The sequence below is a fragment of the Gordionus sp. m RMFG-2023 genome, chromosome 1 (genome assembly GCF_954871325.1).
Source record: "Gordionus sp. m RMFG-2023 chromosome 1, tfGorSpeb1-WG-v2, whole genome shotgun sequence".
NCBI lineage: Eukaryota > Metazoa > Nematomorpha > Gordioida > Chordodea > Parachordodidae > Gordionus > Gordionus sp. m RMFG-2023.
This window is the reverse complement of record NC_088775.1, coordinates 61697280-61715468: the sequence shown is the minus strand read 5'-3', so window position 1 is coordinate 61715468 and position 18189 is coordinate 61697280. Positions and strand designations below refer to the sequence as shown.

General features: G+C 25.7%; 1 protein-coding gene across 1 annotated transcript in view; it reads left to right on the top strand.

The window, feature by feature from the left end:
• LOC135922687 (uncharacterized) overlaps positions 1 to 17171 on the top strand; it is a 32316-nt gene extending 15145 nt beyond the window's left edge. The window contains exons 3-6 of the mRNA XM_065457119.1: positions 13886 to 14065; positions 14283 to 14346; positions 14395 to 14498; positions 16910 to 17171. Of these exons, the coding sequence (XP_065313191.1) occupies positions 13886 to 14065; positions 14283 to 14346; positions 14395 to 14498; positions 16910 to 17081 (520 nt within the window). The 3' untranslated portion in view covers positions 17082 to 17171. The remainder of the gene's footprint in view (positions 1 to 13885; positions 14066 to 14282; positions 14347 to 14394; positions 14499 to 16909) is intronic.
• Positions 17172 to 18189: the final 1018 nt, after the last annotated feature.

Here is an 18189-nt window from a genome sequence, read left to right as displayed (position 1 = left end):
TTCTGGAGGAAATCGAGGCCCAATTTGACGTGTCTGGGATTGAGAATTGCTTCTTGTGGCCTCCCTTTCCACTGATGTAATTTTTATCGAAATATTCAAGAATATCTTTACCATTGGTCGGAGTAACTGATCTCAGGAATGCCATTGCATTGCCCATATCACATAAAGGAACAAATGCTAAGCCGTCCCTCATGCCACAAAAGAAGCTTAGGGTTTCATCGGTTCTGTATTGGCTTTCCAGACCTAGCTTTTGTAGTTTTCTATGGGTAATTTGACACAAATGGTAAATCGTTATCTGATTATAATAAACAAATATAAACAATTTAATATTAAAATTTTTTATTAGGCATACAAATATAAAAGTAAATAATACAGAATACTTATCTAATATATACAAATAGTTTACATCTACAACTTAAAAATATATTTAATCAAGTATATTAAAATATTTAATTTCGCGTAAATATACATTTTAAAAAAAAATACTGTATTTTTAAAAATAATAAATATATATATAATTATAATAAAATATAAGTAATTTTTGTTGTACATAACGGAATTTAAGAAAAATATATAATTTAACAATTCTAGAAATTTTAATTTAACATAATATTATTTCGAATATTTTTTCGTAAGATTTTGTTTTGGGGGGGGGGTACTGATATATAATTGCAGAAAATTTTTTGGGACATAAAATTTCCACCCATATTAATATAATATGCCATGATCACTCACTTATAAATTTATTTATCAAAATTAATTATTGCTAGGTTATACTAAAAAAATTAAATGAAAATTGAAAAGAAAAAAATTGAGAAAAGATCCGAAAAATAAAGATTAAAATAGAAAATAAATGACCAATCCCTCCCCCGTCTCTCTCTCCCATTGTTATTTAAAATTTGTAACAATAGCAAGATTTTTTGGTTCTTAAATTATTTCAATTTAAAATGTATTATTTATATATTTATTCAAATTTCAATGATTATAGCGCCTCGATGGCACCAGTAAGTTTTTTTTAAATTTTTTTTTAAAAAAAAATTCTTATTTTAATAAATGGTTCAGTCTCAACGCTACACCCTTACTAAAAATTTCATAATTTAGTAAGCATAAAAAAATATTCGATTTAAATTATGATCAAAATATTTATGATAATATAAAAATTTTTTTTTATTATTTACTCATATTATTTGTTATTAAAAATGAATCCAAATTTTTTGTGTTCAAAAGCCTCTCTAATTTTTTTAAAATACCATTTAAAAAAAATTTAAAATTACAATATTTATTTATTTTTTAAATGTTTTTTTTTATATGTATTACATGATTTTTAAATAAAAGAATTAAGATAATATATAATTTTTACGTTGATAAATCTCATTTTGAACCTTTGCGCAAATAAACAAGAATATTTTTTAGTTTAATCTCCACTAAAAGTTCTCATACACAGTGGCGTAGCCAGGATTTTATCATGGGGGGGGGGGGGGGGTTAAGAATAATTTTGGTTGCTTATATTTTTGGATTTGTATAAATTGTTTTATATTTTCATATAACAAAATTTTAGGGTATTTTATTATATATTTTACATTCCTTTATTTAATCATGTATATATTTTTATTAATTAAAATACTTTCAAAATGTTGATATTTTATATAATATAGATTTTAATATTAAAATAAATAATGTATAAAAACTCTATTTTAAAAAAAGTAATTTTTTACAATTATATAAAATATGTAATTATTATGCAGATAATGGTATTTAAAAAAATATGGTATATTATCTTATAAATAATAATTTTTTTACAAAAAAAATTTGATTATATATTAAAACTAATAAAATTTTATTGCTATTTTTTGATTTGAATTTAAAAAGAGCGATCTACTTTTCTCTGAGATTTTGCTAATTCATCTAGAATCAAATTTTTATCTAAAATAATCTCCTTATAAATATTCAATAGGGCTAATCCATTTAAACGTTTTTCACCAGTTGTGTTTCTTAAATAGGTTTTTAACCTTTTTAAAGTTGAAAAAGACCTTTCATTAGTGCAATTGGGAAGGTAGCTAAAATAATTAATAATGTTTTGATATTAGGCAGGGAATCTAAAATGCAATTACACATGGAAAGGGCCTGCAGAGCATTTTTTGGTCTCAAAGAATACCATATTCTGTCAAGATTTTTATACCAAAATTCGACATCACAAAGTAACTTATCATATGAACCTACTAAATCATCAGCATAAAACTGAGATTTTTTTAATATCCTCTCTTGTTTCAAGTGTAATCAACAGTTTAGACTCAACCGGCAAAAGAAAATAAATGCTTTTTAAAATATAATTATGACTAATAAATCTTTCTTTTAATTGAAATAAAAATGTATCAATAAGGGAAATAAAAATGTATCAATAAGGGGAATAAAAATGTTTATTTTATAAAAATCCTCAATCGTATATGCATCAATATTTGATCGATTGGATTGTCTAGAGACTACTCTAGGTTTAAAAATTTCAATTCCAAACATTAGCAATCTTTATTTTTCATATATTTCATGAAATTTTTCCTCCACATTCTCTCTGATATTTGTTAATATTTCAACAATATCCTTTGCTCTATTCATAATCTCCCTTAAATCCAAATCAATTTTTTGTAGCATTTTGCTAAAATCATATGTATAATTAATTAAAAAATAAACACATTGAATTGAAATTAAAAATTGTGGCTTAATAATAGCCTGCAAAAGATTTTCGGAATCTGCTGAATCTTTTTCCATGCTTGATATATAAAATTCTAGTGCTGCAAAGACAACATCATATATTTCAATAAAGAGTTTCATCGACTCTTGTCTTTCGATGAATCTGGTCGGACAAAATCTTTTTAATTTTTTTTTTTTGATTTTTTGCGTCAATATCATTATACGTTTGAATAAATAACTCCCTTTTTTGGGTGGTGTGAAATAGCTGCAAAACAAAAATAATCAAATGTGTATATCTATTATTATTTATAATAAATTTAAAACATAAAAATCAAGCGTTTATTAAAAATTTATTAAATTAAAAGAGTAAAATTTTTTTTTTAAAAAAAATGTTTTTTTCATTTTTCATGGGGGGGGGGGGGGGGGGTTGAACCCTTAAACCCCGCCCCCATGCCTACGCCACTGATCACAACTAACATTAAAAACGATCCTAATTTTTCTTCGTTTATATTATTTCTCAGCCTATTTTTTATAATTTACTTAATGTTCTCTCGCAATTAACTTGAGTAAATGATAAAGAAATGTATGCACTTGTGTGCATATTGTATCTTAAGAATTTCATACAGGCATATTAATCAAATATTACATTTAATATCACAATTCACATTCTGAGTTATTATCTTATTCTACTTTTTCATTAGACTCCTCACCTGCTCATACGATATCATCGTCCGTTTCATTTAATTCTGCTATTAAATCTTTGAATTCACAGGCAAATGAACACAATTCGTTACGTTATTTAACATTCAATATATTTGTTGTGTAACTTTTTCCAAGGCCTTTTCAGAAATACCTTTACTATTATTTTTATCAAAATGCCTAGGATAATATTGCACATTCAAAATAAACTCTCTTTTTGCAGAAAACCGTTCTGATGTTTACAATTTGATCAATTATAGGACGAAATACTTCGACAGTATAATTTCAAATCAAATCCAACAAGTTTTTTTTGTCTCTTTAATTTTTCCGACGATAACATCCTCAACAGTTATCGATACTCTGGTATTTAAAAAAAAGTTATGAAGAATATATTTTTTAATGTTTACCTAATAAATTTTAAATAACAAATAAAAGTTGTTTAGCCTGAATTGCTGATTTTTTTCAAAGGTCCGTTAGCACTTTTTAAATTATTTAGCTAGCTAGCCAGCCCAATTTGATAGAAGGGCGTGGGCTAAAAACCAGATCATTTGGGCAAAAAAATTTTAAATAACGATTAACTGAAATTATAATTTAACATGTTTACCATATATATATTTACAAGTTGCTTTAAAAATTTTCAAAAAGGTTCACAAATAATGATTATGACAATTGACACTTTTTTATGGTCATCTTCACTGAAATTTTAATATAACATGTTTATAATATATATTTTTACTTATTTTCTATGAAAAAATTCAAAAAAGTTCCAAATAACGATTATAACAATTCTCACTTTTCTATGGTACATCTTCACTGAAATTTTAATTTAACATTTTTACAATATATATTTTTACCGATTTACTTCAAAAAAATTCAAAAACGTTCAAAAATAACGATTATGACAATTGTCACTTTTCTATGGTACATCTTCACTAAATTTTAATTTAACATGTTTACAATATATATTTTTACACATTTGCTTCAAAAAAATTCAAAAAAGTTAAAAATAACGTTTATGACAATTGTCACTAGAGATCTGCAAAGTTAGGCCCGGCCTGAGTCATACCCTATTTAAAATAATCGGGTTGGGGCCGGGCCTAATATTTTAAAAAAAATTCGGGCCGAGTCAGGCCTAATATTTAAAAAAAAATTCGGGATATTTTTTTTAAATATATCTAAATTTATCAATTTTATATTGAATTTTTTATGTCAAATAAAAATATTTGATTTTATTTATTGAAACTAAACTACATATAACATATGTCTTTTATTTTGATTAATTTCTATATTTATATAAATTCGGGCCGGGCTAAGTCGGTAAATTTTTTTAAAAAAAATATCGGGTTCGGGCCGGCAAAACTTTTTAAAAAAATTTTGGGTTAGGGCCGGGCTTGAAAAATTAGGCCCGATGCAGATCACTTATTGTCACTCTTCTATGGTACATCTTCACTGAATTTATTTTAACATCTTTACAATATATATTTTTACCTATTTACTTTAAAAAAATTCAAAAAAGTTAAAAAATAACGATTATGACAATTGTCACATATCTATTACGTCAAAAAATTTCAAAAAACTTTAGAAATAAAAATTATGACAATTGTCACTTATCTATGATACATCTTCATCGAATTTTAAATTAAACGTATTTACAATCTAAATTTTTACCTATATGTGTCAAAAAATATCAAAAACTTTAGAAATAACGATTATGACAATTGTCACTTATCTATGATACATCTTCATCGAATTTTTAATTAAACGTATTTACTTTTACCTATGTGCGTCAAAAAATTTCAAAAAACTGTAGAAATGACGATTTTGACAATTGTCACTTATCTATCACTGAAATTTTAATTTAACATATTTACAATCTATATTTTTACCTATTTGCTTCAAAAAAATTCAAAAAACTTTAGTAATAACGATTATGACAATTGTCACTTATCTAGGGTACATCTTCACTAAAATTTTAATTTAACATATTTACACTATATATTTTTACCTATTTCCGTCAAAAAAATTCAAAAGACTTTAAAAATAACGATTATGACAATTGTCACATATCTATGGTACAACTTCACTGAATTTTTACTTAAACGTATTTACAATCTATATTTTTACCTATATGCGTCAAAAAATTTCAAAAAACTTTAGAAATAACGATTCTGACAATTGTCACTTATCTAGGGTACATCTTCACTGAAATTTTAATTTAACATATTTACAATTTATGTTTTTACCCATTAGCGTCAAAAATAAACTATGTTTAAAAATACAGATTATGATAATTGTCATTTTAGAAAGGATCATCATTGAATTTATAATTTAACATCTTTATAATATAAATTATATTTTTATCCTTTTCTGTCAAAGATTTCATAAATGTTAAAAAATAACATGACAATTATCACAAAGACGATCATGTAAAATAACTTATAAAAGTTTAATGTAAATATTTAAAAATAAATTATTTAAACTAGTTCTTATATACTAAAAAAATAGATAATTTTACAAAAATGATAAAAATAAACCTATATAAATAAAAGATTTCGACTAAAAAATTGTTTATTTAAATAAAATTTACAAAAGAATTAATAAAAAAGTTTATTAACAAAAAAGAAAAAATCATTTAAAATTCAATTCAAATCAAATTTTGCTTAAAATTTGGGCGTGAAAATCACTAATTAATTGTAACAAAAATGATATTACTTAACTTTCATTGCAGCTTATCATTTTTTTATTAAAAGATATCAAAATATTCATTTTCAATTATAAAATAAAAAATATTAAATTATATCATTTTTTTAAATTATAATAAATATTTAAATATAAATAAAATAAATAATTTTACTAAAAATAAATAATTTTACTAAAAATAAATAATTTTACTAAAAATAAATAATTTTACTAAAAATAAATAAATAATAATTAATGCTTGTAATTTCTATCCACGACTTACTCAAGTTGGAAGTCTAAATTAAAAAAAAATAATTGTATTGTTAATTAATAATAAAAACTAATTGAGTCGATTTCAGTTCACGACTCGAGTTCATAACTCAAGTCAGTTTGGGTCGATGAGTCGACTCGACTCAGTCGTTTAACAACACTACACTCTATAAAAATGTTTTGACTTGTTCATAACATCAAAAATGATTAAAGAAAAACAATCAAAATAAAATAATAATATTTTACTTTGAAGCTTTTCCTTTTCTTCCATTAAACTTTTTCAGCATCTAAATTTATTATCGTGTTGGACCATAAGTTTATGTTTGACAAAGTTTCCTTTTCTTCCATTAAACTTTTTCAGCAAATATAACTTGTTATGATTTGATATTTGATAATAGGAGATAAAATAAAACGAAATGATATCCACTAGAAAAATTTAATTACTTCTTTTTATTTTACTTGCAATAAAATATTTGTGAATAATTACTATAAATAATTTCGAATAATTTTCCTCATTATTCATATTCTTGTGTTATTCATATTCGTAAAATACGAATCGAATATCAAATAACAAATTATTCGTTTTAGGCCTAATCCTTTGCTAAACTATACAATTGAACTTTAACTCTTGCACTCTTCTTTTCCTACCCTTTAAACCCGAAATATCGTTTAAATTTAAAAACCAATGAAATGGAATACGGGAGAATTCTGTATCCAAACACTGACATTTTATCTATCTTGGTAAAGTTTCAAGCAAGATCAGATCCATTTACTAAAATTATGTTTTGGATAATATAGTAAATAAAGTAAACCCAATTGAATGATAGGAAATTTAATGAAAGATGTAAATATTCTAAAAATAATAAAACAACTATTTACTGCATTTTCATCGTCTGCTTCAGTCGAGAGAATATTCTCATCGTTTGGAGTTGTTCACTCAAAGCTTAGGAATCGGTAAGGAACAGAAAAGGCAGGAAAATTAGTTTATCAACCCTACTTTCTAATCGTTTGAGATTAAATTCTCAGCGATTAAATAGGAGGTTTATATCACAATGTAGCAAAAATTTGCAGAATGCTTTATTATTAATCTCGTATTGATTATACAAATACTAGTGCTGTAAACGTTACTTCAAAAAAGAAACTCGTTACCTTTCAAAAAGCGTTGCCCTAGATAATAAAATTATAATATTGTGCCTACGAAACTATTGTCGGCCTGCGTGAGTTTTAAAAATCTAATCGGCGATTAGCGGCACGCTACTTTTTAGCTGTCATCAACATAGGAAGCGTAATTCGATGGACAGACATAAATTTTTTATAATATATATATTTTTTACTTAAATTTTTTTTAAGAAAAGCTAAATTTAATAGAAAATAAAATTACACTGAAAATATATCAGCATATTTTTAGACCTTAATTGAATAGAAAACCATTTATAAATTCAAAATAAATTAAATAATTTTATTTAAATTTGCTGAAGATAAGGATGGTTTTCTTAAATTCCATGTCGACCCAGCAATTGAGAATATTCTTTCATTAGGTGTGTTAGTCGCATGAAAATAATATTTTTTTGAATAGCGTGGAAAGATTAGGAAATTCAATCCGCTTTTCTTTCCAAAAATTTTAATAAAGTTTTCCAAGAAGAATATCCCATTCTTGTTTTAAGTCACTTAAAGTGGAATCATAATTTGGGTTCATTGAAAATGTTTATTAATTAACTTTGTCAAATTGAATTTGATATTAATTCTTGGTTTTCAAATATATGATCATACTCTATAAGTTTAAAATGATTAATAATGAATTCCGACAAAGTTAAATTTTGCTCTATTATATATTTTACACATTTTTTAATTTTTGAAATCTTGGGTAAAAGATGAGAATTCAATATTATAAATAAATAAAAATACTTAAATATTGCTTGGTAACACAATTTTTTAAACATTTTTTGAAGTAAAATATTCCTGAGCTATCATTATCATTTACTATTAAATACGATTCTATTTCACTTCTTAAAAGTAATGCCAACTTTAATGTAAGCCCTATTTGTGAAGAGAAAAATTCAACTGTTTAAATTTTGAGAGAAAAATTAATAATTCCTTTATGAGATCCAATTCATAGTTTGAAAGTTTGTGATAATGCTTTCAAATACATTATTAATTAAATTTTTGTTAGCTCCAGATATGCTTTCTTTCGAACGTAATTAATATACTATGCCATTTGGTTGGGTCATTTAACTTTAATGTTCTAATCTGAGTGGATTAATGTTATTAATATTTGGAATTGCCAATTTGACAGTGAGTACTAGGATATGGACTAGTGTTATCAAGTAGCTTATCCAATGTTAAATCTATTGTTTTTAGGAATGTTGACATTATAGGGTCATTCCATGTCAAATCAATCACTTTTAGGCCGACCTCTTTCGATTTCGATAAAAATTCGTAGGCTGGTTATATATGTTCCCATTAGATTATAAACAAAATTTTAGCGCATTAGAAACTATATTAGCGGAGATATTCGGGGTTAAAGGTCCAAAAAACGTCTTTTTTTGCTTTTTACTGATGTTAAATAATTAGTTTTTAATTTAAAACTGATCAAATATTGAATCTAATATCAATAGCCAAGTTAATAATTGATGATTATGGCGAAAACGTCAAAATTAATTTTTGATAAAATATGGGTCATCTTATGGTCAGTTGAAAACTTGAAATTAATATTTCGAAATGTATATGATCTCCGATTTTTAATTTTTTTAAGAATTATTATCCGTTTACTATTTTTTTAATAATTTATTCCACAATTAGTATGGCTGGGTATTTATTTAAAAAAATATTGCGATTATTATACTTTTTAAAAAAATAGATGGCGCTATATATAATAGTTTTAATATGTTAAAATTTATTTTTTTTATTGATTAAAAATATTTTAATGTATATATATCATACTAAATCGATTACAATGTGCATTATATATATTATTTGTTATTCAGATTATAACTTTTTAAAATCTTCACAAATTTTGCCTAATTAAGATAGTTTATAAATTAATTAAATCTTACTTCATCTAAAGGAATACAAAGCCTGGCTAGCTTGTGAGATTCTTCAGCAGATAATATATATGTTCGACTGGTGGGAGTAGAAGGATTGACCAGCGAGAGAATATGAGATTTAGGCAACACTAAAATATTATCTTTCAGAGGAAATTTAAATGAGGCTGAAGGTCCACAAGGGTGTAAAAATCGGATTTACATTTGTATAACTTTTATCGATTATATATCCTAACCACCATATATCATCATATACACATGTTATATATCCATTAATATTTTAAAATATAATTTTCTCATTTAAAAACGGAACTTGTTTTATATTATATTTTTTGGAATTAGAATATATTTTGGTTTTTAGTTTATTTTGATCAATGAGAATAATCCCGTGAATTTTTTGGGTCCCATGTATGAGCAGTGCAGAATTAAATCTTTTATGAAGGGCTAATTCCTCTTCGATATATTCTTGATTGGATACATATTCAAATTGAATATTAATATTTTCTTTAGCATAATTATATAATTCTAATGGGGTTAGGATTTGATTTTTATTTGGCCTTTGAAGACTAGCTCTGGCAACTAATCTTTTGACAGTTCCTCCGATACCGTCACATGCATTTTTGCCGTGAGCAGTGACAAAGAAATGCCATTCGGCAGGAATATTAAAATCGTATTTATGAAGGCATATGTTCAGAAAATTTTTGCGATTCTTGTATCGAGACGCGGCTTCATCCGAAAAATATATTATTTTTTCTGGTTTAGAATTAAATTTGGCTGTTAAGAATTTAATGAATTTTTTTTTGATAAAGGTGGACTGCACTAGTATTATGGCTTAATGATTAGGACAAAATAACAAAATTTATATTTTTTAATTCTTCTCCAGATTTATAATATGCTACAAATGGATGTATAGTGGCCTGCACATTGTTCCAATGAAATCCCTGAACTTCATCTTGTAAAATGAAGGTATAATTCTCAGAATAATCTAGAATTGTTAAAAATTCCTCACCTTTTAAATTTTCTTTGGAATTCTTCAAAAATAAACTTTGTGTTTAGTTATAAACGAGTGACGCAGTAAAATTTGACTTTATATAATAGATATTAGATGAAACCATCAATGGACTTTATAATAGTTCCAAGATTTGCTCTATCCACCGTGATCCATTGTTTAAACGTGACATATTCTATATGATTTCTCTGAAACAATTCGTATAATTGGCCGATAAGAGATTCTATACCAGGGCATTGATCACAATTTGTTAAATAACATTTTGGCTGAGATGGATTACAAATAATTTGCAGATTGTTATAAGAATTTATACAGTAATCTTCTCCTGCTGTAATTTCAGCTATTACTTTTGTCATTAATTTCACATTCTGATGAATGGCGCAGACACAAACAGTGTGTGTGCCATCCAACTAAAATTCAGTTTTTTGGTCTAAGTTCGGCAAATTTAGGGAATCCAATTGATATACTTGGGTATTCTTCCTTAAACATCTTGAATATTTCTTTAAGATTATTTAATATAAATCTTTGCTGATTCTTTCTCGCCTTTAACAGATACACAATATTTTATTCCAGGCATGAGTCGGCTTATTTCATCAGAACTATAATTTTGTTATTTTTATTGCTTAAAAAATTTTTCAAAATTTTCTTTATCTCTGGTTATTTTAATAATGTAAGATAATGACAATTTCATAACATTCTTGGTCTTAATGAGTATGACTTAGTCTGGGGAGGGGGTGGATAGGGGGTTGGGGGTAGGCCTGGTAATTAATGTGATTTCCGATTTTTCCCTTAATAATTTTCCTGCACCCCTTTAATCCTGCTTTTTTTGTTCGTGTGCTAGTCCGATTTTTTAATTATTTTATTTACATTGTATTAAAAAAATTATTAAAATTTTTTATCCTGCGAATATCTCAGGAGAATAAGGTTTACAAAGTTATATAATCCAATTTTATATTTTCCTCCGTTGACTCTAATTTTTCCAGTCCAAAATTTTTGTCTTCGTCCTCTAAAATCTAAAGAGCCGTAACAAATGTTCCATAAACTAAAGAAATTATATATATATGCTCATATCCTATTTTTTTTTAATTAACACTAAGCATATAATATTCCTTTCTCATTATTTGAAAATTTATGAATTCCTATTTATCATAAGCTTCTTCAAATTCGTGGTCGTTAATTTTACTGAGTTGTAAAATGAGTTTCATCTCGCTATAACTAGTTTAGTAAGATATTTTTCCTTAAAATTAGCTGCATAGCTAAAGACTTATGCCTATTTTCATACCATTTCAAAAAAAAAATTCTGAATGTAAGCAATTATTGAATATTCTATCAACATTTGCATAATATACACTTATAAAATGTTGACTTGGTGCCCTTATTAATGTAAAAAATGTTATATACTGGAGATAAGGCAGAGTTAAATCATTTTTATCTGAAGAAATAAGAGTACCATGGACATATATTCTTTTTTTAAATAAATTAAAATATTAGAGTATATAAATTAGCATACCTTGATTGATTCAATATTAATTAGATTAATAATCTCGATCTCGACTATAAAATTCAACAACTAAACTTTAACAAATAAAATAAAAATGATCAACTTTGTGGTTGATCTGAATTAAAAACTCGTAAAATTAAAAAATATAGAATAAAATTGAATACATTTTTTCTTCTTTCTTTAAGAAAAAATTCAAAGTAACGTTTTGCGTTACCGTTACTCGAGGAAAAATAAACGCGTTACTCGTTACCTCTTTAAAAGGGTATTGAATGGCGTTCTTTTTATTCAAAAAAGTTAGTGCTAGTAACGACGTTACTTTACAGCACTAACAAATACAGATCAATTTTGTTTTCAAGGCATTGTCAAAATATAGATAGAGCATTTTAACTTGAATAGGGAAGTTCATGTATCAGACCGTTGCATTTGACAGAACCACTATCTTTAAAGACCGGCTTTTTTATTTTATCATTTTAAGAATGTTTTTGTTTTTGCCTAATTAAATTCTTCTTTATTGGTACTATATGTGTAAAATGCTTCTTTGACAAACTTATAGTTTTCATATTGCAAAATAAAAATGAACTAAAAGGTCACAAAAACTAAGATAACTAGAAAAATAAAAAGGCTAAAAATTTTTAATTGAATAGTAAAGCAAATTTAAATATTAATAAAAGACCGTTGGATTCATATTTTATTCTAGATTATGTTTATGTAAATTTTACGCATTTTTATAAAATCTTATAGTATAAGATATAAACATTTTGAGGCAAAAATACACATTTTAATTTTTATTATTTTTTTAAAAAATATGCTATTACATGAAAACAAGTATATGCTAATATTTAAATATTGAATAAATAAAGTTTTAATTATTGCATGTTTTCAATAGATTTTTATAAAAATAGGAAATATATGACATTTCAAAAGATCTAATAAAATTTTTACTTAATATTGTATTTTGAAAATTTTTATAATTTATTAAAGTTTAATATATAAACCTGAGTGAGATATAACAATTTTAAAATGGGGGGGGGGGGGGGGGGGTTAGCTTTATTCCAACCACTCGCGTTATTTTTTTCATTAATTTATTGTGCTAATAATTTCTATATATGTTAAATAAAACAAAACAAGAAAATTAAATATATATTTAAAATAGATCAAAATTATTAAAAATATACTATTATAGTGAATTTTAGAAATTTGAACCACAAATTTATATGTCAATATTTTGGCCAATATTTATTCTTTAGGACCTCCTGTAAGGGTAATTTTTCTTCCTATCTTCTTCGGGGTGGAAAGTGTCTCTTGGCCGAAGTTTCGAGGATTGATGTGACAACACGAACGAATTTAATATTTTTTAGCTCTGAATATTTGTTTTTTACTTCCGCCACCGAAAGAGAGTCATCGTGGGTGTTAGATTTCATAAATATGTCTTCACAAATATAATCCTAAGCGGGAAGGTTACCCCTTTCCCATGGAATTGCGGTTAAACCTCTTACCGTCTTAAGTATTAAAAATGGGTCTTTTAACATCACTACTAACGAAAGCTTTTCGACAAAGAGTCGCAATTAATATAATCCGAGCTAACTGTATTATTTTAATATTATCCCTTGATCGATAACAAATTCATTAATGGAGAGTTACCTATAACCTATATCATTCCATCATTCTACCCGAAAAATTGTGCTCATAAAATAATAACTCATATTTTCTCGCACAAATTGTAATAACTTCATATTTAAAAATTCGTAGTTTCGAAATTTTCATAAGTTCTAACTTTTTATTAGAATTATATTTTGGATATGTTTTTATTTTTATAAAAAGGCTTATTTCTTCTTTTTCGATAAAGTTTCCATATTTTATTTTTTGATAGTTTCAATATCATCTAAAAATAGCTAAAATTTATATCTATAGAAACTAATATGATGAGCCTTTATTAATGGAAAAAAAAAAGGCCAGATTTTAATTTTCTAAAATTTATATATTTTTACATGTTTTCCCTAGAAATATAGTATCTACGGTTAATTTGTGCTGCAAATTAGATTTGAAAAAAATAGCGTTGAATGCAAGAAATGCCGAATATAATCCTAAACGTTTTGCTGCAGTCATAATGAGAATAAGAGAACCTCGAACGACTGCTCTTATATTCAGTTCCGGTAAAATGGTTTGCACCGGGGCCAAAAGGTAAATTGCATTTTTTTTAAATGAGGTCTCTTAATAAATAGTAAAAAGTGGTAAAAAGTTTTAGATCCATAAAATACTGATTATATAATACCAATATGTCCTTCGGACTGTATCTTGGGATTGAAAGGGATTAAAGCCTAACCACTAAATAATCTCACACCTTTTTTCTCCATTACTACCCTTATTTAAAAATACACATATTTATATTTGTTTATAGTGAGGAACAATCCAAATTAGCAGCCAGAAAATATGCCAGGATTATTCAAAAACTTGGTTTTGAGGTAAATCAATAAAATGTTTCCTGCAAATTATACACTAAATTTTTTTAGGCCAAATTTATAGATTTTAAAATTCAGAATATGGTCGGCAGTTGTGACGTCAAGTTTCCAATTCGGCTTGAGGGATTAGTATTGACCCACAGTCAATTTTCTAGGTTTTTTAAAATATTTTCTAATTTATTAGATTTTTAATCTATTAATTCCATGAAATTCTACGTTATAACTAGGGCTGTGCCTATCCAAAAATTTTTACCGATCCGATATTTATTGATCCTATAACAAATATTTTTATCGATTTTTATTTATCATCTATCTTTGAACCAATTTTATAAAAAAATCAATATTTTCTCTGCAAAAAAAATTAACTGTAAATTGAAAATTTTTGAAATTTTTTATTTCTCATGGCTAGGAGAATATTTGTTGCATTATCACGAATTATTTCTATATTATTTTTTATTCATAAAAATAAAATATGAATAATGTTAAAGCTGAATGTGACTCGTAAATTGTTACATTTGTCTTATAAAATTTATATTTTTATCTATATATGAAGTCCATTTGAAAGCTTAATTTTATTTAAAGTATTATTTAATTATATATAAATCACCTAGAATCTGTTTTGACAACAATAACACATATTGTTTTAATGGCAAAATGTTCTTCATACCATCATAATATAGTCCTCGTATAATTGATTATGTTCATAAAATTCCGATAAAGTCAAAATTAGCTGATCATATAATGTCCATATCACATATGTTTAAAATAACAACAACAGTAACTGACTATCTACAATTTTTTTCTTACACCTCCAGTAAACAATCAATAACTGACTATCTACTTTGAAGTAAAAATCTAAACCAATCATAAGAAAACAAATTATACAATTTGATTCCATCTAGAGACTTATTTAAACTTTTTATATCCAAATCAAATTTATTTATATTTAAATAAGATAACAAACTTTTTAACCAATAAATTGAATTTTTTTTATTAATCATGTTTATGTATCACTTATTCCAAATTAATCTAAGATCAATTATATACAAACATGGTTATAAAGGTATGCAATTTCTCTCATAAACCACAAACTAATGAGACAATATCTAAACTCTAAAACTATGAGCCACATCTATCTTCCAGTAACATTGACTGCCTGGACAGATAAATTTAATTTCCAATATTGTTGAAAAATTTATGTGTAAAGTCAACGAAAACATAAATTGCTTAAAATTTTGGAAGGACCTACTAACCTTATTCCACAAATGTTGCAACAAATTTTTTTACATGAACATATCAAATTACAAATTGATAATTATAACTGTCCAAATGATAAATTATATTTTTAATAACAATAAGTTGGTAAGATGATCTACACCAAATGTAAAATTGTATCAAATGAAATAAATCTTTGATTCGAAATTCGGAAGGATTCTGCAGTGATCATATTTGCAGCGGCTTGATTAATCTAGAACCCTTCATTCATTTGAGTTATAAAAGTTATTCACATTGGAACTATGGGGTTACCTTGCTTCGAGTTGAGGTACTCAAATATTAAATTTGAGCTCTGCTTTTTACTCAATAATGAGATATGATTTATGAAATTCGTCATCTATATTTGCCATAATTTTCTTAAGCTCCAATATAATGCTTTCAGCTATTCTCATAGTCTCAGTCCAAATCGATGTAAATTTTTTATTTAATTTTACAGTGAAAAGGTTATAAATGATCTTGTGAGAAATTTAAGAATGGAAGATAAATTAACGAAAATTTGAAATCGATATTAATTCATAGAATAAAGTAGCGCATTTATTTATGCTGTGAATGTGATAAATAAATGTAAATTGGAATATATATGCTATAAAAGGTAGGAATCAATAATGTTTTCGAAAAATATATCTGGCCTCTATATTTTTTGCCCTCCCCCCGCGTACGCGCCTGGTATCTCCCAAAAATCTACAGTTATGCAAATGTAAGAGCCATCAGATAGATCTAATAGACTGTCATTTCTTGAAAATATCCAAAATTCTTGAAATTCAATTTAATGAGCAAGATATCTTAGTACCAAATGAATGTAATCAGATTGATAAATAAAGGATTATCGACAAGGAAATTGGCCAAACTGTATCAATTATTTATTATGACTTTTTCCGCTAATTTTTGAACACCTGGTTCTGATGTTGTAGGATTAATCAATTTAGTTTGGATTTAATTTGATTTATTGGATGGAGCCTCTAGTACACCAATATTATCGGTATATCTATTTGTGGTCGGGTAGTGCTTGGACACAAATTTTTTCTATTCGGGCTCGGGCTGCGACCAATTTGCGCAGGGCTTTAGGTGGGAGTAGAATTTGGAGGGAGATTTAATATAAAAATAACATTTATTATCGTTCCCTACCCTATAGTTTATATCAGCACAGCTCTAGTTGTAACCTTAGTATCCAAAATCGGCTTTTAAAATTCCCTCTATACATCATTTTGTAATGGAGGAAGGGAACATATTAAGTTGTTTAAATAATATTTAATTGTGATTTATATATTTAATCTAATTTAAAAATATTAAGTTACGAGCCGGAATTGTTTCCAGGTTTAATTTATAGAATGGTTAAGCCTCGGATTGTTTTGCTTATATTTGTCTCAGGGAAGATTGTTTTAACCGGAGCGAAAGTTAGGGCCGAAATATATCAGGCTTTCGAAAATATATATCCGATTCTTAAAGGGTTTAGAAAATGTTGAAAGATGAAATTTCGATTTTATAAATTATATATATTTTTTTGTTATATTAGTTATTTATCAAAAATGTTAACCAAACTACTATAATAAAATATTTTAATTATTTGTATTGTATTATAAACTCAAAATTTGTTATATTTTTTGAATATTTAAAAATAAATCTTTAAATTTTTTAGTCACGCCGAGAACGCCGCCATTTATTAATATCAATTTATTATAAAAAATTTATACATTTTTATTCTAATAATTGGTCAACATCATAATTATTTTGACATCATTAGAATTCAATTAATCAGAAATTTCAATAATTTTGCCCATTTTTAAAATGGATAATGTTGCATCTGCTTAAATCTAAATATTTTACCCAGAGACCTGCAGGCCCGGCCTGGCCCTGAAAATTTTTTTTTTTAAATATCCTGGTCGGGCCTTAAAATTTTTTTAAAAAATTAATACAACATGAATTATTATATTCGTCAATTAGATATGGTTATAATGATTATATATAGTTATGATTAATATAATATTGGGTGAAAGTTAACACTAGCTAACACTCTTAGTATCTATTACATAATATAAATCATTTTCCTGCCATGGAATAAATACGCAAAGGATAATAGGTAATAAATACATTATAATATAATATATGTTATATTTTTTATTAATTAAAATATCAGTTTTATTTTTTTATAAATACAATTAATATAGTATATTCTCAAAATATTATTTACACAAATTTTTTATAGTATCAATTTATAATATACTAAATATCTGTTTAGAATAATAATAATAAAAATATGTAAGAATGTAGTGTTGTTAAACGGCTCGTTTTGAGCCGATTTTTAAAAACGGCTAACACAGTATCTTATCCATAAAAATATTACGTAAGCCTGAAAATTTTGTTCTTGGAAGGAGCAAAGGTCTAGACATATAGTATCGAAATTTCGAGGCTTAGTCAATATTTTTGCTTAAAACGAGCCGTTTAACAACATTAGCTAATATGATTGCTTGTTAAATTATAATACTCGCCGAAAAATATGATAAAATACCGAATAGGTGAATTTTTTGTATATACCAGGTCGAATATAATTTTAAAGCCGGGCCTAGCCTAAAA